Here is a 27,689-nt window from a genome sequence, read left to right as displayed (position 1 = left end):
ACTCCAGTGTTCTTGCCTGGAGAATCCCAGGGACGGGGGAGCCTGGTGGGCTGCCGTCTATGGGGTCACACAGAGTTGGACACGACTGAAGTGACAGCATAGCATAGCACAGCATTAATATATTCTAGTTGCTCAGGCCCCAAGCTTGGAATCATCACTGATTCTTTCCTTACTGTGTTCTCTAAAACCTAACATCTGCCCCCAGTTCTCTTTCTAACTTCACCTTCCATTAATCTTGCTCTCTCTCACTTAGGTCTAGCCATGGTAATCTTGGTGTTCCTCAAACACTCTCAAATCAGACTTTTGTATTTGAAGATCTCCACCTGGAAATCTTATCCTTCAGATGTCATCATTCCTTTTCCTACTCCTTTTAAGGTCTTTAGTAAATAATTTTTCTACCTTAGAACTTATCACTATCCAACATACTATGATTCTTATTTACTTAATTGTGCATCTCCTCCACTAGAATGCAAGCTATATGATTATATGGAGTCTTGTTTTGCTCACTGTTGTACTCCTATCACCTAGAACAGTGCCTCATACATGATAAGTACTTATAATCATTTGACGAATGGACGAATTAATATTGAAAAATGTAGACAGGCAGTTGTGAACATAACTAAATGAACAGAAAGTCTAATGGGGTTGTTGGTCTTTTCTAACTATGTGGGAAGGAATACCTTAGAAGAAATGGAGTAGCCATCATGGTCAACCAAAGAGTCCGAAATGCAGTACTTGGATGCAATCTCAAAAATGACAGAATGATCTCTGTTCATTTCCAAGGCAAACCATTCAATATCATGGTGATCCAAGCCTATGCCCCAACCAGTAATGCTGAAGAAGCTGAAATTGAACGGTTCTATGAAGACCTACAACACCTTTTAGAAATAACACACAAAAAAGATGTCCTTTTCATTATAGGGGACTGCAATGCAAAACGGAAAAGGCAACGGCACCCCACTCCAGTACTCTCGCCTGGAAAATCCGACAGACAGAGGAGCCTGGTAGGCTGCAGTCCATGGGGTCGCTAAAGGTCCGACACAACTGAGCGACTTCACTTTCACTTTTCCCTTTTATGCATTGGAGAAGGAAATGGCAACCCACTCCAGTGTTCTTGCCTGGAGAATCCCAGGGACAGAGGAGCCTGGTGAGCTGCTGTCTAAAGGGGTTGCACAGAGTCGGACATGACTGAAGTGACTTAGCAGCATTAGCAATGCAAAAGTAGGAAGTCAAGAAACACCTGGAGTAACAGGCAAATTTGGCCTTGGAGTATAGAATGAAGCAGGGCAAAGGCTAATATAGTTTTGCCAAGAGAACACACTGGTCATAGCAAACACCCTCTTCCAACAACACAAGAGAAGACTCTACACATGGACATCAACAGATGGTCAACACTGAAATCAGATTGATTATATTCTTTGCAGCCAAAGATGGAGAAGCTCTATACAGTCAGCAAAACCAAGACCGGGAGCTGACTGTGGCTCAGATCATGAACTCCATATTGCCAAATTCAGAGTGAAATTGAAGAAAGTAGGGAAAACAATTAGGCCACTCAGGTATGACCTAAATCAAATCCCTTATGATTATAAGTGGAAGTGAGAAACAGATTTAAGGAACTAGATCTGATAGACAGAGTGCCTGATGAACTATGGACGGGGGTTCGTGACACGGTACAGGAGACAGGGATCAAGACCATCCCCATGGAAAACAATGCAAAAAAAGCAAAATGGCTGTCTGAGGAGGCCTTAGAAATAGCTATGAAAAGAAGAGAAGTGAAAAGCAAAGGACAAAAGGAAAGATATTCCCATTTGAATGCAGAGTTCCAAAGAATAGCAAGGAGAGATAAGAAAGCCTTCCTCAGCAATCAATGCAAAGAAATAGAGGAAAACAACAGAATGGGAAAGACTAGAGATCTCTTCAAGAAAATTAGAGATACCAAGAGAATATTTCATGCAAAGATGGGCTCGATAGAGGACAGAAATGGTATGGACCTAACAGAAGCAGAAGATATTAAGAAGAGGTGGCAAGAATACACAGAAGAACTGTACAAAAAAGAGCTGCACAACCAAGATAATCACGATGGTGTGATCACTCACCTAGAGCCAGACATCCTGGAATGTGAAGTCAAGTGGGCCTTAGAAAGCATCACTACAAACAAAGTTAGTGGAGGTAATGGAATTCCCGTTGAGCTATTTCAAATCCTGAAAGATGATGCTGTGAAAGTGCTGCACTCAGTATGCCAGCAATTTTGGAAAACTCAGCAGTGGCCACAGGATGGAAAAGGTCAGTTTTCATTCCAATCCCAAAGAAAGGCAATGCCAAAGAATGCTCAAACTACTGCACAATTGCACTCATCTCACACACAAGCAAAGTAATGCTCAAAAATTCTCCAAGCCAGGCTTCAGCAATACGTGAACCGTGAACTTCCTGATGTTCAATCTGGATTTAGAAAAGGCAGAGGAACCAGAGATCAAATTGCCAACATCTGCTGGATCATCAAAAAAGCAAGAGAGTTCCAGAAAAACATCTATTTCTGCTTTAGTGACTATGCCAAAGCCTTTGACTGTGTGGATCACAATAAACTGTGGGAAATTCTGAAAGAGATGGGAATACCAGACCACCTGACCTGCCTCTTGAGAAATCTGTATGCAGGTCAGGAAGCAACAGTTAGAACAGGACATGGAACAACAGACTGGTTCTAAATAGGAAAAGGAGTACGTCAAGACTGTATATTGTCACCCTGCCTATTTAACTTATATGCAGAGTACATCATGAGAAATGCTGGGCTGGAGGAAGCACAAGCTAGAATCAAGATTGCCAGGAGAAATATCAATAACCTCAGATATGCAGATGAAACCACCCTTGTGGGAGAAAGTGAAGAGGAACTAAAAAGCCTCTTGATGAAAGTGCAAGAGGAGAGTGAAAAAGTTGGTTTAAAGCTCAACATTCAGAAAGCTAAGATCATGCCATCTGGTCCCATCACTTCATGGGAAATAGATGGAGAAACAGTGGAAACAGTGTCAGACTTTATTTTTGGGGGCTCCAAAATCACTGCAGATGGTGATTGCAGCCATGAAATTAAAAGATGCTTACTCCTTGGAAGGAAAGTTATGACCAACCTAGACAGCATATTAAAAAGTAGAGATATTACTTTGCCAACAAAGGTCTGTCTAGTCAAAGCTATGGTTTTTCCAGTGGTCATGTATGGGTGTGAGAGTTGGACTGTGAAGAAAGCTGAGTGCCGAAGAATTGATGCTTTTGAACTGTGGTGCTGGAGAAGACTCTTGAGAGTTCCTTGGACTGCAAGGAGATCCAACCATTCCATCCTAAAGGAGATCCTGGATGTTCTTTGGAAGGACTGATGCTGAGGCTGAAACTCCAGTACTTTGGCCACTTCATGCGAAGAGCTGACTCATTGGAAAAGACTCTGATGCTGGGAGGGATTGGGGGCAGGAGGAGAAGAGGACGACAGAGGATGAGATGGCTGGATGGCATCACTGACTCGATGGACGTGAGTCTGGGTGAACTCCGGGAGTTGGTGATGGACAGGGAGGCCTGGCGTGCTGCGATTCATGGGGTCGAAAAGAGTCGGACACGACTGAGTAACTGAACTGAACTGAAAAATAAATCAGCTTAGACCTTTAAATCTTTTCCTAAGATATAAAACCATAGAGATAATTTTGATACCCCATATTTCCTTTTCCCAATTCCAACATCCATGGTCCTAAAGGAAAATTATTTTTGAACCTAGACTTCTATATCTAGCTAAATTATTAACCAAACAAGAGGGCAACATAAAGTCACTTTGAAACATGCAAAGACAGAAATTTTACTTCTCAGGCACCTTTTCTGAGGTAATTACTTAACAATGTTCTCCAACAAAACAAGTATGCAAATTCTGTAAACAAAAAGAAAATGTGGAACTAACCTAGGAAAAAAGAAACCCCAAGATCTTGAGCTATTACTAGCTCAAGAAATTGATTAACCCATATACTCCAAGAAAAATGCCTCCAAAGAAGAATGGAATATATTCCAAGCAATAGATACAAAGGCTAAGGAAATGGATGAGTGGTATAAGCAGTGTAAAATTGAAATTATGGGTAAGGAAATATGATTAGAAAGCACCAATGATCTCTACATTGAAAACTATTTTTATATAGAACAATTAAAAACAAAATTGGTTAAAAAGGACCTTAGAAAAATGGGATTTTAGAAAAACTTATTTATATATTCCATTTGATTAAAAATGTAATGTGATATAGGGCTTCCCTGCTGGGTCAGATGGTAAAGAATCCACCTGCAATGAAGGAGACTCAGGTTCAGTCTCTGGGTTGGGAAGATCCCCTGGAGAAGATAATGGCTACCCACTTCAGGATTTTTGCCTGGAGAATTCCATGGACAGAGGAAGCCTGGCAGGCTACAGTCTACGGGGTCACAGAGTTGGACACATTTTAAAAAATAACATGACATAAAATAAGAATAAATGTGAGGATTACTAAAACTGGCAAATAAAAGTGTGATGAGGAAGGATATTTACATAGGATCTGCTCACAAATTCCTTATTAGTTGTCAAAGCGAAATGGAAACTTCAGTTATAAACCTGGTAGACCAACCCTAAATCAAGAAATCAAAGTGAATCAACACCACACAGTTTCAACAGGAAGCAAAACAGGTGCTGAAAGTGAAAGTGAAAGTCGCTCAGTCAGGTCCAACTCTTTATGACCCCTACAGTCCATGGAATTCTCCAGGGCAGAATACTGGAGTGGGTATCCTTTCCCTTCTCCAGAGGATCTTCGGAACCTAGGGGTCAAACCCAGGTCTCCCGCACTGCAGGTGGATTCTTTACCAGCTGAGCCACAAGGGAAGCCCAAAACAGGTGCTAATGAATAGGAAAAAAGAGAACAAGAGACACAGAAAGTTTCAATGAGGATGAAAAACAGATGAGTGACACTCTGCTACTCCCTTAAGTACAGATTCCATTTATAACCTTCTTCTCACCTTTGCCTTAACAACATCTTTCACCATTCCATCAGTAATCACTTATATCAGCAATTCTCAAATTATTTGTTTCCAGAATAAAATTCTTTTCTAAATTTCAAAGCTATATTTTCCAAAAGCCAACTAGAATCTTTAACCTTTATTCCTTCAGATTCTTCACATTTACTATATCAAAATCACTATCTTCATCTTCCTTTAAAATCCATTTCCTTTAAAATTCCACTACCATGACTTTTCTCTATTAGTAAAATTCATATACAGCCTCGTCCAAATGTGAAATCTCAATCATCTTCAATTACTTTCTCTCCTCCATTTCACAGCCAGTTCAATGATATTTCAATTTTTTAAAATATTATTAAATATCCACTACTTAATGTATGCTAGGGAAGAAAAACCAATAAGACACAAATCCTATAAGTTTTCTCACCAAAATGAGGTTCAAATTTATTCTATCTGCTCCATTCCCAGTGCCATGGTCTTGGTATAGACTTTCATTATCTCCTATAAGATCTAACTCATCTTCATATCTCCAATCACTCCTCTTCCTTCAGCTTCACAATGGAATTAGCTTTTTTTCTAAATCTCAGATCTGTTCATTTGACCACCGTGTTAAAATTATCAATGGCATAATTAATGCCAAATTTAAAGAGCTTGGTTAATGACTAGGAACAGTATTTTCTATCATACTTAACAGCAAATGTCATAAGTTTAAAAATAATTAGTTTGGATAATTTATTCAAAAAGAGAACTCTCTTTTGTATATAAAGTTTAAAACTGCTTAGAGACAAAGAAACTAGTGATGAATGTATTCAATATGTCTATATTATAAGGCAGTGGCACCCCACTCCAGTACTCTTGCCTGGAAAATCCCATGGACGGAGGAGCCTGGAAGGCTGCAGTCCATGGGGTCGTGAAGAGTCAGACACGACTGAGCGACTTCACTTTCACTTTTCACTTTCATGCATTGGAGAAGGAAAGGGCAACCCACTCCAGTGTTCTTGCCTGAAGAATCCCAGGGACGGGGGAGCCTGGTGGGCTGCCGTCTATGGAGTCGTACGGAGTCAGGCACGACTGAAGTGACTTAGCAGCAGCAGCATAGGAAATAATCCAAATATCAAAATCTTAGTAATCATTTTGACTTATTAACATTACAGAAAATTGACATTTGAGCAAATTCTTATATATACCCATAGCAAAAATTTTTCTCAACTATGTGGTTCTTAATACTTCTTTGAAATTTAGAACCTATCTAAACTCAACTCCATATACTTTTTTATACTGAAATAAGATTGAGGATATGGATGTGATAGAGTAAGGAAGAAAAACAGTTTCTGAAAATGTGAGTTGAGCATCAAAATGTCTATACTCTTTTAAACCAATAAAGCTTTAACAGAACATCTACACTGGCATGAAAAGCAGTAGATGAAGTGTGAAATACAGGAAGTAGAAATGGAAGAATGTGCTTCGTTCTACAACCATTACTATGTGCAGCCTTGAACTGTGTATTTACCATTAGACTAGAATGGACTCAAATGCCCAGCATAGAACCTATACTCTTGAAATCCAGTTTCAGGGTAAAATAAGATTTATCATCAATTATCAGATAAATGTAGGAAAAAATATTTTCTAAAGAGACATTGATTGATATATAAGATTTTGCTTCAAGGACTTATAAACCTAAGTAGGTCATGAGTAATTTTAAGTTATGTTGATTACCAGAGAAAGACATGAAAGAAACTTAAAGAGGTAATCAGTGTCATGGTTTCCTGCGTAATACAAACACATACATACACACAATACCCTTAAGTTCCTCATCAAAGACTGAGTTTTGTCTATGCATTAAGCATATAGTATTTGATCAGAAAAATTTAACTCTAAAAGGAAATGAGAGGTTTCATCCACTCCTCTACTAATAATATGGGGTTTAAAAAATTGTTCCTACTTTGAAAGTTCAATGCAAACATGAAAAAGATTATCAAAAGCAAAGGCAATAGAAATAACAAAAATTTTAGAATGTTTCCTTTCCTAGATAAACCATATAAATATATGTGTGTATATTATTAACCTGAGAAAAGACATTTATATTGTGAATTTATTTCCCCATCAGAAATTTAAAATTATAACAGCTACTTACCAACCCAACACAATTGCTTAAAGCCACTTTAGTTGTACTACGTTGATCTTGCAAGTATCCTGTGTAATGACAGTTGTCTAAAAAATCATGCTTCCACTGGGGTCCATCTTTTCCCCAATATTCTACTGTAAAATGTTTGGACACAAAATCTGTGTTGAGAGTCAAGTTTAGGTGAAAGTGCTTGCCATAGGCTGAAAGTTTAAAAAATAACTTAGATACTGCCTGTTGTGGATCAATAGGGTCCATACTCCGTCTTCTCCTGGAGTGTTTATCATTTTTCACAGTAAAGCTGAGAAAAGCTCCATTTTGATCAACTCTTATTGGAATAGTTAGCTGGTAGTGTTCTAGATAAGTCAGGAATTCCTCTTTTGTAATCACAAGGCAGAAAATCCAGAAAAAACACATGGAAGAAAAGAAAATTTAACAGATCAAAGAAGTAGCAGTATAAGCAACTATATTCCTTAAAACTATGCATTATTTTATATGAAGTTAGGGAAAACATGTTATATTAAGCAAAAATGAAAGAGCAAAAGTTTAAAATCTCAAGATGAATTAAATTCCAAATATTCCATTCCTTTAAAAAGTATTTTAAAGTTTTTTGAAAGGCTTTTTTTTTAAATTTAATTCTGAAAACATGAATTCTAAGAGCTAAATTCTATAGTACATAAGAATATTGGTAAAAGTACACATATTTAAAACAACAGAATTTCATTCAGATAAAATGTTGTGAAAGTTACCCAAAAGAGTTTACACAGAATCTCTACAGCCTTGTTGAACTTTTTTTTTTTTTTTTAATTATCAGTCACAAGGTAAAATACAGCAACCACTTTGGAAAACAGCCTAGCAGTTCCTCAAAAAGTTAAACATAGAACTAGCATCTGACCCAGCAATTTCACTCTCAGGTATTTTTACAAGAGAAATGAAAACATACATCCACACAAAAACTTGCACAAAAATGTTCATAGCAGCATTATTCATAATAACTAAAAGGGGTAAATAACCCAAATGTCTATCAATTGATAAATGAATGAATGATGAATAATATGTGATGTATTTATGCAACAAATTATTGTACAATAAAAAGGAATACTGAAACATGTTATGACATGAATGAATCTTCATAACAGCCTTCATAATCAAAGTTCATTATCTAATACTATAAAAACAATAGGCTAAGTGAAAAGAACCAGTCACACAGAATAGGCAAACCTCTATGGACAAAAAATAGACCAGAGGTTGCCTAGGACTGGGGATAAGGTGGTTTGGAGGGAAGTGGGGAGTGACCATTAATGAGTTCAGTTTCTTTTGGGGTTGATAAAATGTTCTAAATTTGATTGTTATGATGGTTGTACAACTGAGTAACTATAAACCAATGAATTGTACACTTTAAATGGGTGATTATATGGTATGTTTATTACAGTACAGTTGTTTAAAAATTATCAGATCGATAAAAAATTCAGAAGACTATTAAATACATTTTCCTCACTTAGATGCACTAAATATTACCAATTTACCTTCTTAACCATATCGTCCTTTAGCTAAGTTTATCACTAAGGCAGAACCAAATGTCTGCACACTGCTTCACTGTCTAAATATGAAGTTCACCCACAAATATAAACTCCCATGAAACCATGACCAAATGGAAAAAAATTTAAAAATAATACTTATTTCAATTATAAATAACAGTTTATATTAAATGCTATGGCTTTGTTGATTTGAGAGGCACATTTTGTACATATGGACTTCTTAGATATATACATCAATCCATAATGGTCCTGAAAATCTGGCTTATCAGGACAGAAAAAAAAAAAGATCTGCTACTATACATTCATGGGAGCAGAATTCAAAAAGGTATGCTTCCAATAACTCTTTAAGAATTGGACTGGTCTGTGGAAAACAAAATGATCTTCATTCCTAGGACCTCTGGTAACATCTTTTCTATGACAAAAAGTTCAATTTTATGGACTAAAATTATGGGCTCCCCTTGTGGACCAACCTAGATAGCATATTGAAAAGCTGAGACATTACTTTGCCAACAAAGGTTCGTCTAGTCAAGGCTATGGTTTTTCCTGTGGTCATATATGGATGTGAGAGTTGGACTGTGAAGAGAGCTGAGCACCGAAGAACTGATGCTTTTGAACTATGGTGTTGGAGAAGACTCTTGAGAGTCCCTTGGACTGCAAGGAGATCCAACCAGTCCATTCTGAAGATCAGCCCTGGGATTTCTTTGGAAGGAATGATGCTAAAGCTGAAACTCCAGTACTTTGGCCACCTCATGCAAAGAGTTGACTCATTGGAAAAGACTGAGGCTGGGAGGGATTGGGGGCAGGAGGAGAAGGGGACGACAGAGGATGAGATGGCTGGATGGCATCACTGACTCGATGGACGTGAGTCTGAGTGAACTCCGGGAGTTGGTGATGGACAGGGTGGCCTGGTATGCTGCGATTCAGGGGGTCGCAAAGAGTCGGACATGACTGAGCGACTGATCTGATCTGTGGTTCAGTTGGTAAAGAATCCACCTGCAATGCGGGAGACCTGGCTTTGATCCCTGGGTTGGGAAGATCCCCTGGAGAAGGGAAAGGCTACCCACTCCAGTATCCTGGCCTAGAGAATTCCCTGGACTGTATAGTTCATGGGGTCGCAAAGAGTTGGACATGACTCAGCAAGTTTCACACATGGATTAGAACTTGACAAGTTGAACTTCTAATTCTTTTATCTAGCTTCTAGTCCTTAGATCAGAATTCTTAAGTTTGGAAACACATTTTTATATTAAGGGTCCACAAGGATCTTACGTCAGAATTTGTCTGGTTTCTTATTCTTCTATAGCAATAACCTTTGGATTCCTTTTGAACATGATCTTTATTGTAAACCCTGACAGTGAGTGTATTAGTAAAGTTAAGAATCAGAAGAAGAGGCTAGGGTCTTCTGAGGAAGACCAGTCAACTCTAAAATGCACTAGATGTTAAATACTAGTAGGACAAGTTAAAAGTCTATTATAGTCATTAACATTTATGAACTAGCACTGAATTGACACAGTAGGTCTCTGCTCCTACCATTACACATCTGAAAGAAAATGTTCGTTCAACTAAATATTCAGAATCTTTCCTTGTAAGATTAATAGCAATATTTTTTTGTCAGTTTCAAAAGCAGGAATCCTACCTTGAGAACTGTATGAAAGCCTGTAGTCACTATGAAATTCCGATGAAGCCATGATGAGGCTCAAAATCCAGGTAAACGTCTTCCACAAAATTTCCATAATTTAGAAAACTGGATGATTTTTTAGAGGGCTACCTATGTTCTAGAGAGTCAATACCATACCAAAATCGAAGCATAACAATTTTATTTCTTTACAACTTCTTGCAGATTAGTTATTAGACGTTCCACTATTTAGCAGGTATTTTCCCCCAACATCTGGTACTTTCTTCTATATTTGGATTCATTTTCTCAATCCAAAATGAAAAAAATAATGATGGAAATTTTCATAAGCAGAGCATTAGGCTGAACAGTCACTAAAGTATGGCCATTTTTTAACCTAGAAAAAAAAAAATTAAGTTAATTGAAAAACATTCTGAATGGACAGATCTATATTGCAGAATGCTTGCCAAAGGACATATACTACAAAATTACATAATTAAATCAGACCATTGTTGTCCTTCATAGTGTAAATAAACATTCACAAGACTAAGTACCGAATTGGAAACCTAAATGTTTAGAAGGATAATACCAAAGCTACCTGATAATCAAAGAAGGAACCTAAAGAGGATCATAAAAATTCTCTTCTTAAAACTTTGAAAATAACAATGTATGGGTATAGTGACTAATCTTTTGATAAAAACCAGGCTGACTTCACAAAGTTCATTTTATGAAAGTGATAAACATATGTGACTGTATTCTCTAACATTTAGTACACCTCTATCTAGAGTTTGATTTGTTACCTGTCATTTTTTTCTTAGAGAGTAGATCTATAAATACACAGTGGTATTAAGCAGCTATTTGTGAAAACTCAGACAGTAGCATAGATTAAACTTCTGAAAAGCTGAACCACATTTACTGTAACCCTTGATTTATCTGGAAATCTTTTGACTCATAAAGCAACACATATGAGACAATTTATCTAGAATATAACTATAAAGAAAAGTAATTCATTTTCTGAAAAGAATTTTTAAAAATTCAGTTCAGGTAACACAACAGATTTCATGTCCTATCTCATGTACTTTTCTTCTGACTTACAATTTCACTCAGAGGCCATGATTTCACATTTTATACAGAACACTGGCCTATTTGGCTACCTGATTTTCCAGCACACAGCACTTTAAAATAAGGAAACAAAAAAAGGACTAAAAAGTAGCTCAGTAAAAGCAACAAAAGTTAACCAAAAAAAGAGGAAAAACCAAAAAGTAGCTTTAGAAACCCAAAGTAATACATTGAAGGTAGAGAGAAATGGTCCTTATATAGCTTAATAGTTCATGTTGTGTATATGACGGTGTTACAGCTAAATATCTGATATTCAAAAGCTTAACTGTAAAATTAACTTATTTGGAATACTTCATTCCCTATAGTGCTAGAAATATTGGTTATTACAATGTATAAAAAACCCACAATCATTTCAAGTTTCTTAAGTCTGTGTCTACAAATTATTAAATTGATAAATCTTGAAAACTAATTTAACCAATCAACAACTGTTGTCTTATGTGTTTTAAAAATGATGCTATAACCACATGGAGATAAGAAAAGATTAAGACACAGTCTTTGCCCTTTAGGCGATCATAATCTAAGGAAAAAGAAAAAATTCAATACAGACTGACATATGCCATAATAAGCTTACAAAGGCATTTATAAGAGATCAGATGAAGGGGATGACTTCTGAGTCAAAGAAAGATAGGTGAAGAAAAGGTTATGAAAAAAAATAACATTTGAGATACACCCTGGAAGATGAACAGAATTTGACAAGTCAAGTTTCTGGGGGCAATCATTACAAATTAAAGAAACAGATTCCACAAAGTATAGATGGCAAGAAAAAATGGAAAATACTATTAGTAATGATATTAAGTTTTGTTCCTATGCAGAAGACAGGTAATATCTAGAAAGGTAGTTTAAGGTCAGGTCTAAAACAAAGAGAACTTTAAATTATGTTACTCCTTTTAATATTCATTACAATCTTATAAAGCAGGTATTATTGCCCCTGTGTGAGGAATGGCCCCAGTGATCCTGAATCCTAATACCCCTGCCATTCTGTAACCTCCTTCCTTGGAGTAATTTGATCCTAACTAATATAATACCTCAAGGGTGAGAGGATGTCACTTCCATGATTAGATTACAAAAGATTCTGACTTCCATGTTAACGGTAGACTCCCTTACTGGACTTTGACGAAACAAGCTGCCATATGGATAGGCTCACATGGCAAGGAACTGAGAGCAGCCTTCAGATAACCACTAGTTAGGAAATGCAGCCCCCGATGCTATAGCTTGCAAGGAACTAAACCTTGAATATGTGAGCTTATAAGCATATCCCTCCCCACTCAAGTGCTCTGTGGTTCCCTTAGTCCTTACCAACACTTTTTTTTTTTTAACTTTACATAATTGTATTAGTTTTGCCAAATATCAAAATGAATCCATCACAGGTATACATGTGCTCCCCATCCTGAACCCTCCTCCCTCCTCCCTCCCCATACCATCCCTCTGGGTCATCCCAGTGCACTAGCCCCAAGCATCCAGTATCGTGCATTGAACCTGGACTGGCATCTCGTTTCATACACTTTTAACTACAGCCTCTTGAGAGACTCTGAAGCACAAGACAGAGTAAGCCATGCCCAGGCTCCTGACTCACAGATACTGTTAATAAATGTGTATTCTGTAAGCTGCTAAGTTTATGGTGATAATTTTTGCACCAACTGATAACTAATAGAGCTGCTAATTTACAGATAAAGAAGTTGAAGCTCATAGTGGCCACATAACTTGAAAACAGCAGGGTAGAGAGTCATATATAAGATTATCTGGCTTTAAAGTCTAAATTCTTTCTATTATATCACATTTCCATTTTCAATTACTCTAACTTAAATATTCAATAGTAATTGCATATGACCAGTATCAAGCTAAATATTCATAAGTGATGTTAATTAATGTGAAATTTTAAGCAACTTGATACACAATAACTGTTTTATCTCAAAATTTCTTCTATAGTCATTTAGGCAAAACAACAGGCACTATATATTATTTCTCAGGCAAAAATCTATAAAGAGATTAAATCACACTATCATTCAATAACAGCACAACTGACCCTTGAATTATGTGTGAGTGGGCAGTATCCAGTTTCTGCAAAAATGTAAATTATAAACCACAGGCGGCCCTCTACGTATGTGGCTTCTCCTAATAGACTCAACTAATCAAGGATAGTGTAGTGCTATAGTATTATTACTGAAAAAAAAAAAATTTCATGTATATGTGGACTTGCAGCTCAAACCTATGTTGTACAAGCTCCAACAGTAAAGAAACTAATGCAGTTATCTTGATTCCCAGCCTATTTATGTACTGTCTCCAACTGCTTAACTGTTGCTTCATGAACATTTACTCTTCATTGTTCTTTCTTCAGATTACTTGAGTGCTGGGCATTAAAATATCTGACATTAAGTATGTCCCTCATATACTTTAATCTTCCTTTAAAGAGGAACATATAATAAACATATTTGAGTTAATTTCTAGTAAGTGATGATAGATTTGTAGTGAATCATATTTATCCTTTTTTTCCTATTTTCCTAGGCTCTAAAACTGACAAACTTATAATGAGCCATGTTTAGGAAACAACTGTTTTTTCCCCTTGAGAAATTTCCTGCTCTTCACAGTTTTTTAACCTCTACTTTTACCATTACTACCACTATCTTATAAGTGCCCAAGTTAAGTAAGCAAATATAATATCCAGAGAAAAAGTAGTATGAACTACCTGCCCAAAAGTACACTAACATTTGATTTAAGAACTTGTATTAAAAAAAGAACATTGGTGCATAATAGAAAGAGCAGAAGTTTTTAAGATAAACAAACCAGTGCGATAGTCCTGGTTCTACCACTGGCTACAGTATCTGGCACATAGGCACTCAATAAATTTCACTCTCTTTCTCCATTCTCATTCCTTCCTCCCCTCCTCACATTTTTCAAGCTTCCAGTGCCAGTGAAGAAATTTAATAATAAGTAAATGAGTGGGCTTAAGTTCAATTAAAGTCAACAACAACTAATATATCTAACCACTCTTAGTCACCAAACAATAAAAATGAACAGCTGAACTTACTTTCTGACACCTACTGGAGAATTTAATCTGGACATCATAAGCAAATATGTATAGGTACTAATTTTTCCAGATATAGTTTCCAGAATTCAGATTAATATTAAAATAGTACATAATTATCCAAAAAGCATAATGTCCTTACATTGGAAAGCAGAAGCATTATGCTGTGGAATATACAAAAGGTTTTGAATCCTGTTTTGACTGCGAGTTACTTAACTATAATAGATGTTTCCTCATCTATAAAAACATGATTATGATATCTACCTTACAAAGACTTGCTGAGAGATTAGATTATACATGATGTAAAGTGCCAACATGCTTCACTTTAATAGTTAAATAAATGTTAGTCCCCTTCTCCTCAATATCTGACTCCTCATTTTTCAAAGGCCTGCCTTCAAGGAGTTTCATGTTCCTCCATCCATTAAGAATGTGGAACAGTTGGATATGATGATGGAATCAACTAGGTCATGTTATCTACTAGAGTGAACAGTAAAGAATTTAGGTCATGATAACTGGACTTAAACTACTTTAAATTTGAAAACAGAATCAAAACTTCCATTTTACATTGATTTTACATAGACTTTTTCCCCTAAGAAAAATGCACCAATCAGTAGAGTTAAGGGATCATTTACCTGCTTCCATTGATCAAAGTGACACTAAGTAGAAATAATTTTAAAACACTTAAACTTTACTGATTTCCTCAGTAGTCCACCCTGGTTGAAGGGTACTTACTTGTTTTCTTCCTCTATCATCTGTACTTCCGATTCAAATGATCTAGGAGTAGCCAAGGTAATAATTTCTCTCGAGAACTATCATTATGGAGCTAAAGAACACGTATAACATCCTTCATGACTTCTTTCATTCATCTTAATTCTGATTATTTTTTTAAAGCTGATTTTGTCTTCACTGAGGAAGCAATAATACTACACTTCCTTCAGGTACTTAAATTTTTATATGTGAAAATTAACTTCTCATTTCATTTTCCAATTATTCATTCAACAAATATTTAGCTACCCTGGTGACTCAATTAGTAAAGAATGCACCTGCAATGCAGGAGACACGGATTCGATCCCTGGGTTGGGATGATCCCTGGCAAAGGAAATGTCAACTCACTACAGTATTCTTGCCTGGGAAATCCCATGGACAGAGGAGCCTGGAGGGCTGCAGTCCATGGGGTCGCAAGAGTCAGACACAACTTAGCAATAAAACCACCACCATTATACGCTAAGGCTTGAAATACAAAAGTTTACAGGTCATTTATAAATTCTGTGAGACTGCTTTCCAAGGAAAGGTGTAGTTAAGGAGACTTAAAACTTACCTAACAAGAAAAGCAAACGAGCCAAAAGCAAAAATACACAATATTATTTTATAAAAATAAGCCCCAAATTACACGTAGTGCCCAACTGTTTTTCCAGATGGTAAGTTAAATACGTTATCTGTATTATAACTTCTCTCCTGAAAAACAGAAACACCTTTTTCTCTTGACATTAGCTCAAAATGTTGATAATCCTTTGGTAGAACCAAGAGAGCTATCCACTTCTTCCACCTTTTACTCTTCGCCCCAGAAATGTTCCAGAGAATGTGCTATCAACTCTCTTAATATGTTAGCTCTCTTTATTCTCTCAGAAAAGTCACACACAGCATAAGATTTGGCATAGAGGACCATCCCAAAGCACCAGCAGCTACTAATGGTTGCTAAGGAAATGAAAAGGAAGTAGTAAGAATAGACAAGAGTAAGAATTAATCTTACATGCAATGGCTCAGACATGAAAAGTATTAAAGTATTTCAAGTCTTGAGGTTAGAGAGTTTTGCCCTTGAAAATCACAAAAATATTAATACCACAACACAGATTTCATTTGCTGCCATTTGTAAGAAACTGAATGAAGTTGATTTGTTTGAAATCAGCTTATTTGCCTCTATAGCTATTCTTCAAAAATCTAAAATACCAATGATCACATATAAACACTAAATTAATATAAACTGGAACTGCAGCTACCACTTCAGTGAAACACAGGAAAACAATTATCTCCAAAATTAATTTTCTCAATTTCCTTTCAACTACATCAGTCTTATGTTAAGTTTATTTTCCTGTCATGAATTTTGAGAGCTGTCATTCACACATCTAAGTTTCAGTCTAATCAACATAACCTAAAAAAGGAAAGAAAAAAAAAATTGTCCAAGAAATTTGAACATAAAAGAGTATGTTGAAAATCACACTCCAGTGTGTTTTTAAAAGTTCCAAGCAATAGTTCAGTTTCCCCTTTCCTCCGTCATTCTGCACACACTCGCCCCCCCCCCCCCCCCCGAACCCCCCCACCCCCACCCCTCTTCACCCAGACAGAGGGTAACAGTCTGAGCTGCCCTGGTTGAGTTGATCCTAAAGTTAACATTCAGCAGCCCATTTCCAGACAGCAGCGCTAAATCTATTTGGATAAAACGCGTGTGACCCAGACAGTTGGCATTTGGCCCAAACGCGTTGCACCGGCAGCTCAAATAAAAACAAGAGTAAGAAACTCACTCTCTTGTTCCCTCTGAGTGCGCTTTCTCACTCTCTCCCTCTCTTTGCTTCCACTACAACAAGGAAAGAAATTACCAAAGACAGGAATTATAGTAAACATTATCTGAAGGCAGCTTTCCAATAACCCCTGAAGCACAGTCTCCTCTCCAGTCTCTGAACTTTGATCCCATATACCATATACACGGACATATCCCGATATTCAAGGCTCCAGAGGGTTATGAGCCTACCATGTCCCAAGTGGCCAAAAGTAAATCAAAAACACACGTTTCCATCTCTTTGATTAGCCTATTAAGAGCTTAACATATCTAGAGCATCGGGACTATAGCTAGCACATTAATTCTGCCCTCTGAGCCCAGGCATAAAATATGCACTTGTCTGACTAAAGACACTGACTTGAAACTGTAAAATGCAGGTCTTTTTTTAAGAACTGAAAATCAGATTAAAATCACATCATTATTGCTTTCCCAATTACTATTTGGTGATTAAAGACCACAAAAATCATAATCAAGTCATACTTCACAAAACATGTCTATTTGTATAATAAACATATATTTCTTTTTGCATCATAAAATATTTGCAAGACCCAGAATTCTCCAACCCCCGACTAGTCTGGAGTTAAAAGATTTCTATCTGTAAAATGAGTTCAGTCAAGCTCACTCATTGCCATTAAAAAAAAAAAAAAAGAAGAAAAAGAAAAAAAAAAAAAAACACACACAGAAAAAAAGTTTTCTACGCGTTATTCGGAAGACAAGCAAAGCACAAGTTTTAATTTAAAAAAAAAAAACGGTTTCATTGAATATTGTGAACTCTTCCTTACCGTTTTCATCTTCAAATTCTGATAAAAAGTAAGTTTCAAACAATAGAGATTGCACTGGACGACTCACGTACTCCCTCTCCTCTTTTTTTTCTGCCCCCCTTTGCAAAGCCACAGCAGTGAGTTAGTTATTCTGCAGCCAGAATAAAACCCTATAGTCTGGCTAACCCGGGCTTTAGAGAACGGACTTTCCGATTTGGCAGAAAAAAAGATGCCTTCAATACATCCAGGCTATCATCCTGAGATGCTGCCTTTGCAAACCCCCTTTCTCTCCCGCACCCCCTCCCTCCAAAAAAAAAAAAAAAAAAGGAAAGAAAAAAAAAAGAAAGGAAGGAAGAAAAAAAAAAAGACTTATTGGGGGTGGAAGTGGTGCCCTCTCTTCCTGGACAGCTTAGTGCCTTTGCTATGCAAATAACATGTGAAGAGCATCAAAAGGTATCAGGAGAAAAGAAGACAAGAAGAGCAGGAAGGGCAGCAAAGTTTTGTTGAAGTAGCCCTAGATCTCACTACCGGCCCCCAGCCAACTTGAATTGCAGCAGTAGAAAATTTTGGCAGCTTTTCCTCAGAGGCAGAGCACACTGACGTCAGTCTGCAGATGTGCCGGGCTGCGTCGGGTGCGCATGTGTCCTGGGTCGTCACGTGGAGGGGGAGGGGAGGTAGAGGTACAATCGGGGTAACCAACTACCAGCCATTCAGAAGGGTTTAGACAATGTCAACTTTTCCACCCTGTGAATGAGAAATTCTGGCCCTTCTAACCTCAATCCCCTTCCCCACTCCGCCTCGTTTCCTCCTCTTCCTCTAACTTCTTTTAGAAATTCTAGCTTGGTTTGTGATTAGTAGTTTCTTGGAAAAGGCAAGGGGGAGGGAGGATGAATGGCTAGGTGAACTAATGTCACTGTTAAGATCTCTGGTACCCTTCTTCGTGTATTTTTTTTAAAGTCCACACAACAATGTTAAAAGTTTCACATAAACAGTGTCTCTGAGGAAACTATAGTAAACATCAATCAAACATCTTGGCAGATTTCAAGACTCCGTAGCTACAAGTGCACAAAATGCCTGTGTGTGAGCTTTTTCTCCCCCTTAATATACCTCAACAAGCAAAATTGCCAACAAAAGGGAAAGTAGACTAAAATAAACTAAGACCAGCACATTTTCCATCTGATTACTGACTTCAGGTTATGTGGGGCTTTAAAAGAAAAAAAAAAAAAAAGTGGGGGAGGAGAGAGAGCGGGGGAAGAGAGAGAAGCTTGCATTATTTCCAGATGAGGGTGAGACTGGATGGTGTTTTAAAGTGCAACCGGGGAAAGCTACAAGTATATATATATTTTTAAGACAGTATATTGAATGAAACTTCAATGACTGCCCCAACGAAAATAAATCCCAAGTCAGACCCCAGAGTCGGGGGAGGGGGCAGATACCCTCCTGTTATCTCAAGATAAACAAACAAAACCTGAAAACTGGTTCTTCAAGTTTCCCAATCCAACCCCTCCCCCACCAACTCCATACACACCAGCTGCCAGTCCCCACTTTAAGGATAAAACAAGGCTACAACGTAGCACTTTCACTTTCATTTGCTGGGGAAAAGCCACTGGCATTAAACTGTGAGTGCAATGCCCAAATATGTTTTCCATGTCCTAAGAAAGCAAACAAAGTCTGGCACACAAATCGGAAACAGGAAAAAATGTGAAAATAGCTCAGGACAAATGTTGCCTTTCAGCGGTGTAATCTGCTGTATCATTTATCTGTCTCTACCGTTGAGAGGAGGGTAGAGAGAGGTTTAAGAGTTTCCGAGGGGTGGGGAGTGCGGGGGGGCGGGGGGGGGGGTGGGACGGACGGCGGGGGGGGGTGAGGGGGGAGGCTGGGAATTGACGCCTCGAAATTCCAGTTCGCTGTTAATGCCAAGTCAATTTCCGATGGCCAGAACCAGAAAGGGGAATTGGACCGGAGGGAAGGGGATAGGGAGGAGGGCGTTTCTGAATACCAGCTCTTAAGTTTCAAGCTTCTGTTAACACTATTGCTCATTTGATTTTTTTTTTTTCTTCCTACACCGGAGGTAGTAGGTGTAATACTTCTGGTGAATACATGAATAGTTGGCTAAAGAAGGCATGAATCAGACTGAGAACATCCAAGAATACAGTTATTTCTATTCTTCTTTGAGGACTGAAAGGGGAAAGCATCTGTCCACAGTCAATAGTTTGCATCTTGACCTTAATCAGTTTTATCTGGCTCAATTCCATTAAAATGTAGAAACATGACCTGAGGTTGGAACTGACAGTTTTAAATAAAGATGATTCATATGGAGATATATAGATATAGATAGATATTTACATTAAAATATACAAGTTGGCAGTCCACGGGGTCACAAAGAGTTGGACACGACTGAGTTACTGAACTGAATACAAGTTGGCTAATCTCTTAGCAATAACTGTAAATACTAAAAATAAGAGTGGGCACAGAGCTGGCTTTGCATCAAACCACCTCTGAAATAGTAGTTGAAACGTATCCTTAATTTATCAAAACCTGGTAGTAGACACAGCCAGCAGAGAAAATTTAAAGTTAAGGTATGAGTAGTAATCATGTCTATAAGCTGACTGAAAAGTTTTTACTCTCACCTAAGACAAACTGCCTTAGGAAACAGCAGTACTGTAAAGGAGCTTATTCAATGAGAAGTGGACTTTGGCTAATTACTTATTCAAAGAGTGCCATCCTGCGTCTAAACAGAGTAATGAAAAATTTCCAAGAGATTCCCATCCTATCCTCCAAAAGACTTAAGAAAAATAGCAAGAATAAGGGTAAAAAATAATCAGCATAAGAAATGATGAATTCTCAGTTTAACTCTGTGTGTGTGTGTCCGTTTTCACTGCATGACAGAAAATTCAAACACATTCAAAAGCAGAAAAATAGTACAATGAATCCCAATGTATCCATTATCCAGTTTTAACAAGTATGACATCATGTCCACTTTTCCTATTACTGGTTCTATCCCACTGGATTACCTTAAAGCCAAACTCAGATAACATCTCATTTCATTCATTAAATATTTACTGTATTTCTAAAATATAAGGACTAAAAAAATAGCCACTACTACACTATTGACTTAAAACAACAATCCCTTCATTTCATTAAGTACTAGATTTCCTCAATTGCAAATAAAGGCTTAAAAAACTTATTGGAATCAAATCTATACATTGCATTAGGTTGATCTCTTATGTCTCCTTTTTAAAGAACTTTTTAATGAAGTAGAATATTCATAAAGAAAAGTACATAAATATATCTTGATGAAAGTGTTATCCTAATGTATTTTCACAAAAAGAAGCTACCCATGTAACCATGTAACTCTTTTAATCTATTGGTTCCTCCTCATTTCTTATCAGGCTTCCCTGGTGGCTAGGCTGGTAAAGAATTTGCCTGCAATGCAAGGAGACCCAGGTTCAATCCCTGGGTCAGGAAGATCCTCTGGAGAGTAGAATAGCTACAGACTCTAGTATTCTTGCCTAGAGAATCCCATGGACAGAGAAGCCTGGGAGGCTACAGCCCATAAGTCCCAAAGAGCTGGACTCGACTAAGCGCACATGCATTCCTTATCTTGAAATGTAAACACTATATTAATATTTTGCCCTCCTAATACTACACATACCACTTCCATTAGCATGGAAATGTTTTAGTGCAGTACCCAGACATTATTTTTTAGTTGAATTATATGTAACAAATTTAAATCAAACCCTGAATGAATTTAAGTTGCAACAGAAATTCTTTAAGATTCTTATAATGAACAATCCTCTCCTCTTGGACCCTAAGTTTTCACTCCAGCTTTCTTTCTCTTTTCACTGTTTCATTTTAAAATGACGGAGGAATCGGGGTAGGGGAGAGATGGAATGGGAGTTTGGAATTTGGCAAATGCAAACTATTATATGTAGAATGGATAAACAACAAGGTCATACTACATAGAACAGGGAACTATATTCAATATTCTGTGATAAACCATAGTGGAAAGGAATATAAAAAGAGTGTATACAACACACTCATTTCTCAGTGGGAGACACCTTGGCTTTAAAAAATAATAGTAAATAATTAATTTAAAAAATTTTTTTAATTAAAAATTTTTAAAAAGAAATAAAGATTATGGGCAAAGTGGAATTGATAGCAATTTCCCTACCTAAAAATATCTTTGCTATAAGTTTTTAAAATATAATTAAATGTAAATGAATGGACACTTTCAGGAAATCAAAGATGAAATGAATAGAAATATGGGAGAGGAAGAAACTTGTACACACACACATATATATAAATATATTTTCCTGCACACATGTGTTTATTTTTTCAGAGACTGAAAAACAAAGATAGAAGAGATTGAGAGTCAGAGAAGAGGGACCAACGGAATTTTAAGGGTAATAAAAATTGTAAGGTAGTTTATTAATATATTAGCATATAAATTAACTTTAATTTTTTTAGTTAAAAATCAAGCCATGTCTTATAGTTACAGTGTTTTCTTGTATTTTCAGAAAAAAATGAAGAATTCTGATTTTATGTTTGTTTGAAATTATTAGTTTTAAATTTACCTCACAGACATTAAAACCGGATTCCATACACTTTCTATACAAAACATTTTATTCTTTCAATAGGACTGGATTTAAATTTGACTTAGTTAAAATAAATATCTTCTAATCTTTGAAAGACTATTATAGGATTTCTTAGGTAATGTGCAAAAGCTCAAAGCATAAAGGAAAAGATTGGTAAGTTTAAACTTATTAATGAAAAATTTAAAAACATTAAAAAAAGCATAAACCAGAAAGTGAGAGAAAAATTATAACAATATAACTGAAGCATAATAAATATCAAGAATATTGAAAGAACTCTCACCAATCTATAAGGGAAAGGTCAAAAAAATTTTTAATGGTATAAACAGAAAAGTAGCAGGAGAAAAAAACCTGAGGACAGATAAATGAGTAATGAAATGTTCAATCTTGCTAGTAATCATAGAAATGAAAATGTTTCTTTCATCAGATTGGCAAAAATGTTACAGTTTGATAACATCAAGTGTTTGGGAGGACTGGGCAAACTGGACATGTAATATTTGGGGTTTTTTTAATCTTTTTTAAAAATTATTTATTATTTTTAAAAATGTTTTATTTTATACTAGAGTACCATTGAGTAACAATGTCATGTTAATTCCAGGTAATTCAGTTATACATGTACATGTATCTATTCTTTTTTCAAGTTCTATTCCCATTTAGGTTATTACAGAATATTGAGAAGAGTTCCTAATGCTACACAGTTCATCCTTGTTGGTTATCTGTTTTAAGTAGCAGTGTATATATGTCAATCCCAAACTCCCAATCTATCCCTCCCCTTTACACTTCCCCCTTGATAAACATAAGTTCATTCTCTATGTCTGAGTTTGTTTGTTTTATAAATAAGTTCATTTGCATCTCTTTTTTCAGATTCCACATATAAATGATACTGTATGCTATTTGCCTTCATCTAACTTCACTTAGTATAATAATCTCCAAGTCCATCCATGTTACTACAAATGGCATTATCTCATTCTTTTTAATGGTTGAGTAGTATTCCATTGTATATATGTATTTATATATATATACACACACACATTTTCTTTATCCATTCATCTGTCAATAAACATTTAGCTTGCTTCTGTGTCTTAAATATTGCAAATAGTGCTGCAATAAACAATGGGGTGTGTGATTCCTTCTGAATTATAATTTTCTTCAGATATATGCCCAGGAGTGGGACTGCAGGATATATGGTAGCTCTATTTTTAGAGTTTTAAGGAACTTCCAGGCTGTTCTCCATAGTGGCTGTACTAATTTACATTCTCACCAACAGTTGTAGGAGGGTTCCCTTTTCTCAACACTCTAGCATTTATTGTTTGTAGACTTTTTCATGATGGTCATTCTGATTGGTGTAAGGTGACATCTAATATATTGTTGATGGAAGTGTAAATTAAGTGCAAACACCACAAAGAGCAAATTTGGCAATGTCTAATCCAGAAGATGTGCATTTTTGACCCAGCCATTTCAGTTTTAAATACATAACCTTAAGAAATTCTTGCAGATGAGCATCCACATTAATAAGTAAGGGAACATTATTTGTAGCAGTGAATAAATGGAAATAACCAAAATCGCTATCATAGGGGAAAAAAAGTTGTAATCTATTTCTACATTGTAGTATTATATAGCAGTTAAATGATGGACTAAATCCACACACATCAACATGGATAAATTACATAACATTAAGTTGAAATGCTGCAATTATGGATACATTATGATTCAAATTGGGATAGGATGTAGATATATGACTATATGTATATAAAGCTTTAATTATAAATATTTTTAACACTAAATTTATATCTCAAACTTACCAAAGTACGCAGAGGAAGAACATAGTATCTCAGGGATCATACTTACCTAGGAGAGAAAGAGGATGGAATTAAGGAGCACAAAGTGAGCATCAGCTAAATCTATAAAATTGTTTGAAAAACAAAACAATTTGAATTATCACAAAATGTTAACATACACCAATTCAGGGTATTGAGTGCACATGGGTATGTATTAATTTTAATCTCTGTATACTTGAAAAAATTTGCAACTTTATAAAAAAGGAAAAAAGATTACTGTGATTTGTTGTTAGCATTTACCTGGCAATTTCAAAAATATTTTAAATTTGCAATCAGCAATATAATGATACATTACGGGTGAGCAAAGCTCACTAAAATTCATGTATTGTGTTTTACTTCTTAATTTCAGTCTTTATATCCAAAACTTTTTACTACAGATAGTGACAAAAAATAATTTCACTTTAACCTTTCTTTCTTTAACTCATAGAGTATGAGATCAATTACAGGACTTTTTTTTTTTTTAACTTGCTAAGAAAAGTGTGTGTATAACCAATTACTTTTAACTGTATTATACAAATATCTATCATTCAGAAAGGAGAAGAAAAAGTCAAAGAATATCACTGAGCTAACAGCAAAAGCCTTGATGCTGGGAAAGACTGGGGGCAAGAGAAGGGGATGACAGAGGATGAGATGGTTGGATAGCATCACTGACTCAATGGACATGAGTCTGACCAAACTCTAGGAGATGGTGAAGGACAGGGAAGCCTGGTGTGCTGCAGTTCATGGGGTTGCAGAGTCCAACATGACTTTGCAACTGAACAACAACAGCAAAGACCCTGATATGCCGATAACAACTGCCTACTCTTCCACACTGAGCAGAGAGCAAAAGAGTATAAAAATAAAAGGCAAAGTTCTTCCCCTCAATTAAGTTACAGATGGACTGCAATAAGTTACATAATTTAATAAGTACTTTGGGCTTCAAACAAGAGAAGTCAGTGCAGTCTAAATAATTATTTTTTTGGACATACATGTAGACAAATTTTGTGGTCAATTTCTTAGTTCTCACTTGAACTCCCAGCAACATTCAATTCAGTTGATTGCTCCCAACTTCTGGAAATCCTAATGCCTGATGTGACTGTATTAGGAGGTGGGGCTTTGGGGAGATGCTTAGGTCATGAGGATAAAACACTCATAAACGGGATGAGTGTTCTTATAAAGAAACCATACAGAGACCCCCTCAGTCTTTCTATTTTTGCAAATGAATAATTGCTGTTTTTGTCTTTGTAAACTATCTTTTCTCTTTAGTATCTTTGAAAATTCTTTCTCTTTGATATTTTACAGCTTTATGAAACTGTTTCACAGTGTGGTTTATCCTGCACAGTGTACATTCAGTGTACATTTTTCTGAGGCTTTCAGTTCTGCAGAAAAGTTTTCAGCTATTATCTTTTCAAATATTGCTTAACTATCATTCCTGCTATTCTTTCCAACAGGAAATTCTATGTTGAATTGCCCCAATTTGTTCTTTAACCGCTCTTCATAATTTTTTTAATTTTTCTGGATGAATTCTTCAAATTATCTTTCAATTAACTAAATCAATCTGTAACGCTATCCAATCAAGAGTTTATCCTATTTGTAGAATTTGTATTTAAGTCATTATATTTAATCATATATGGGACATACAATTAATTCCTATTTATAACCAAATGTTGTTTCATTTGTTCCTATTTTGTATTACAATGTCTAGCCCTTTTTAAATGGAAAAAATTAATTTCTCCCAGCAACCTAAAAATACATTTTAAAGTCTTTGTCAGACTGTTTAATAAAATTAATTTCAGCAAGTTAAAGTTCCATTTGATGGTTTGGTTACATTGGTAGAATTCTTCAGTTTCAAAAAACAACAACAAAAAAATCTGCCTCAGAAGGAAAATGTATTTACTTGTAAATCATGCTCCCTAGTACCACAGCTCTATGGTCAATTACCTGGTTCAATAACATCAGGATTTGTTACTTTTTTGATATACTGCCACACTAAATATGCCAGATTCTTCCATAGCAGCTCTCCAAATGGTTACAAAACGGCTGAAGAGTCCTAGATGTTTCATGCAGATGTAATAACATCAACCAGAACACCACAAACCATTTCTTCATGTTTTTTTAATTAGTAAGAAAAAACTTTCTCCAATTCCTCAGTTTCCATATACTTCCTTTTCTTTGCCCATAGTTTCCACTATCATTAACATCTTATATTTGGTGTTATACTTGTTAAAACTGAAGAATTAATATTGATACATTATTATTAACTAAAGTCCATAGTTTATATCAGGATTCATTTTTTGTATAGTTCTATGGGTTTTAATAAATGCATAATGTTAAATATCCACCGATAGTTATCATAAAGAAGTTTCACTGCCCTGAAAATCCTTTGTAATCCACTTATTTATCCCACCCCTCCTGCCCTACCCACTACCAATCACCTAAAACCACAATCATCTTTCAACTGTCTTCATATTTTTGCCTTTTCCAGAATATCATACAGCGGGAATCATACAGTATGTAGGCTTTTCAGATTGACTTCTTTCACTTAGGAATATGCATTTAAGTTTCCTTCATCCTTTTTTGTGGCTTGATAGTTCATTTCTTTTCATATCTGAATAATCCATTGTAATCCACTGTCCCATGATTTGTCCATTCAATTATTGAAGAACATCTGGATTGCTTCCAATTTTTGACATTCATGAAAAAGGCTGCTACACTCAATGGTGTACAAGATTTTGTGTGAACGTAAGTTTTCAACTCTTTTGGGTAAATACCAAGAAGCATAATTGGTGGGATTGTATATTAAGAGTATGCTTAGTACATTTTTTTCCAAATGACTGTATTTTGCATTCCCACCAGCAATAAATGAGTTCCTGTTGCTCCACAGTCAGTATTTGGTCATTCTGATGGGTGTTTAGTGATATCTCATTGTTTTTCAGTTTGCATTTTCTTGATGACACACAATGTGGAAATCTTTTCATCTGCTTACTTGCTATCTGTTTATCTTGTTTGGACAGGTGTCAGTTTAGACATTTTGCCCTCTTTTTAATTGGGATGTTTGTTCTTATTGTTGAGTTTTCTGTATTTTGGTGAGTTCTCTTTTATCTTTTTGATATATGTGTTCTGCAAACATTTTTTCCTAATCTGTTTGTTTTTTTTCCACTTTGTTTTTAACAGAAAAAGTTTTAATTTTAATAAAATCCAGTTTATCAATTTTTTAAGAAGTCTTCACCAAATTCAAAGTCATACTAGATTTTATCTTATATTATTTTCTAGAAGTTTTGTAGTTGTGCATTTTATATTTAGGTCTATGATTCATTTTGAGTTAATTTAAAGGTGTAACATCACTACAGCAGTGCCCAGTTTTCTTCCTTTGCATGTGCATGTACAGTTCTATCACCATTTGTTGAAAAAGACAGAGCTTTCTCCATTGGATTGCCTTTCCTCTTTGTCAAAGATTAGCTGATCATATTTGTATGGGTCTACTTCTGAGCTCTCTATTCTGTTGCAGTGATCTGTTATCTGATTTTGCACCAACTTCACAATATTGGTTACTA

General features: G+C 36.0%; 2 protein-coding genes across 2 annotated transcripts in view; both read right to left on the bottom strand.

Moving 5' to 3' along the window:
- The window catches only part of ADAMTS6 (ADAM metallopeptidase with thrombospondin type 1 motif 6), a 278,064-nt gene extending 267,653 nt beyond the window's left edge, over positions 1-10,411 (bottom strand). Inside the window, exons 1-2 of the mRNA XM_027520428.1 lie at positions 10,292-10,411; positions 7,133-7,497 (exon numbers count right to left, since the gene is read on the bottom strand). Of these exons, the coding sequence (XP_027376229.1) occupies positions 7,133-7,497; positions 10,292-10,388 (462 nt within the window). The 5' untranslated portion in view covers positions 10,389-10,411. The remainder of the gene's footprint in view (positions 1-7,132; positions 7,498-10,291) is intronic.
- Positions 10,412-10,585: 174 nt separating this feature from the next.
- The window catches only part of CENPK (centromere protein K), a 55,921-nt gene continuing 38,817 nt past the window's right edge, over positions 10,586-27,689 (bottom strand). Inside the window, exons 10-11 of the mRNA XM_027520433.1 lie at positions 24,121-24,166; positions 10,586-10,664 (exon numbers count right to left, since the gene is read on the bottom strand). Coding sequence (XP_027376234.1) covers positions 10,660-10,664; positions 24,121-24,166 — 51 coding nt within the window. The 3' untranslated portion in view covers positions 10,586-10,659. The remainder of the gene's footprint in view (positions 10,665-24,120; positions 24,167-27,689) is intronic.

The sequence above is a fragment of the Bos indicus x Bos taurus genome, chromosome 20, assembly GCF_003369695.1.
Source record: "Bos indicus x Bos taurus breed Angus x Brahman F1 hybrid chromosome 20, Bos_hybrid_MaternalHap_v2.0, whole genome shotgun sequence".
In the NCBI taxonomy this organism is placed as follows: Eukaryota; Metazoa; Chordata; class Mammalia; order Artiodactyla; family Bovidae; genus Bos; species Bos indicus x Bos taurus.
The sequence above is the reverse complement of the archived record's forward strand: the minus strand, read 5'-3'. Positions and strand labels throughout refer to the sequence as shown.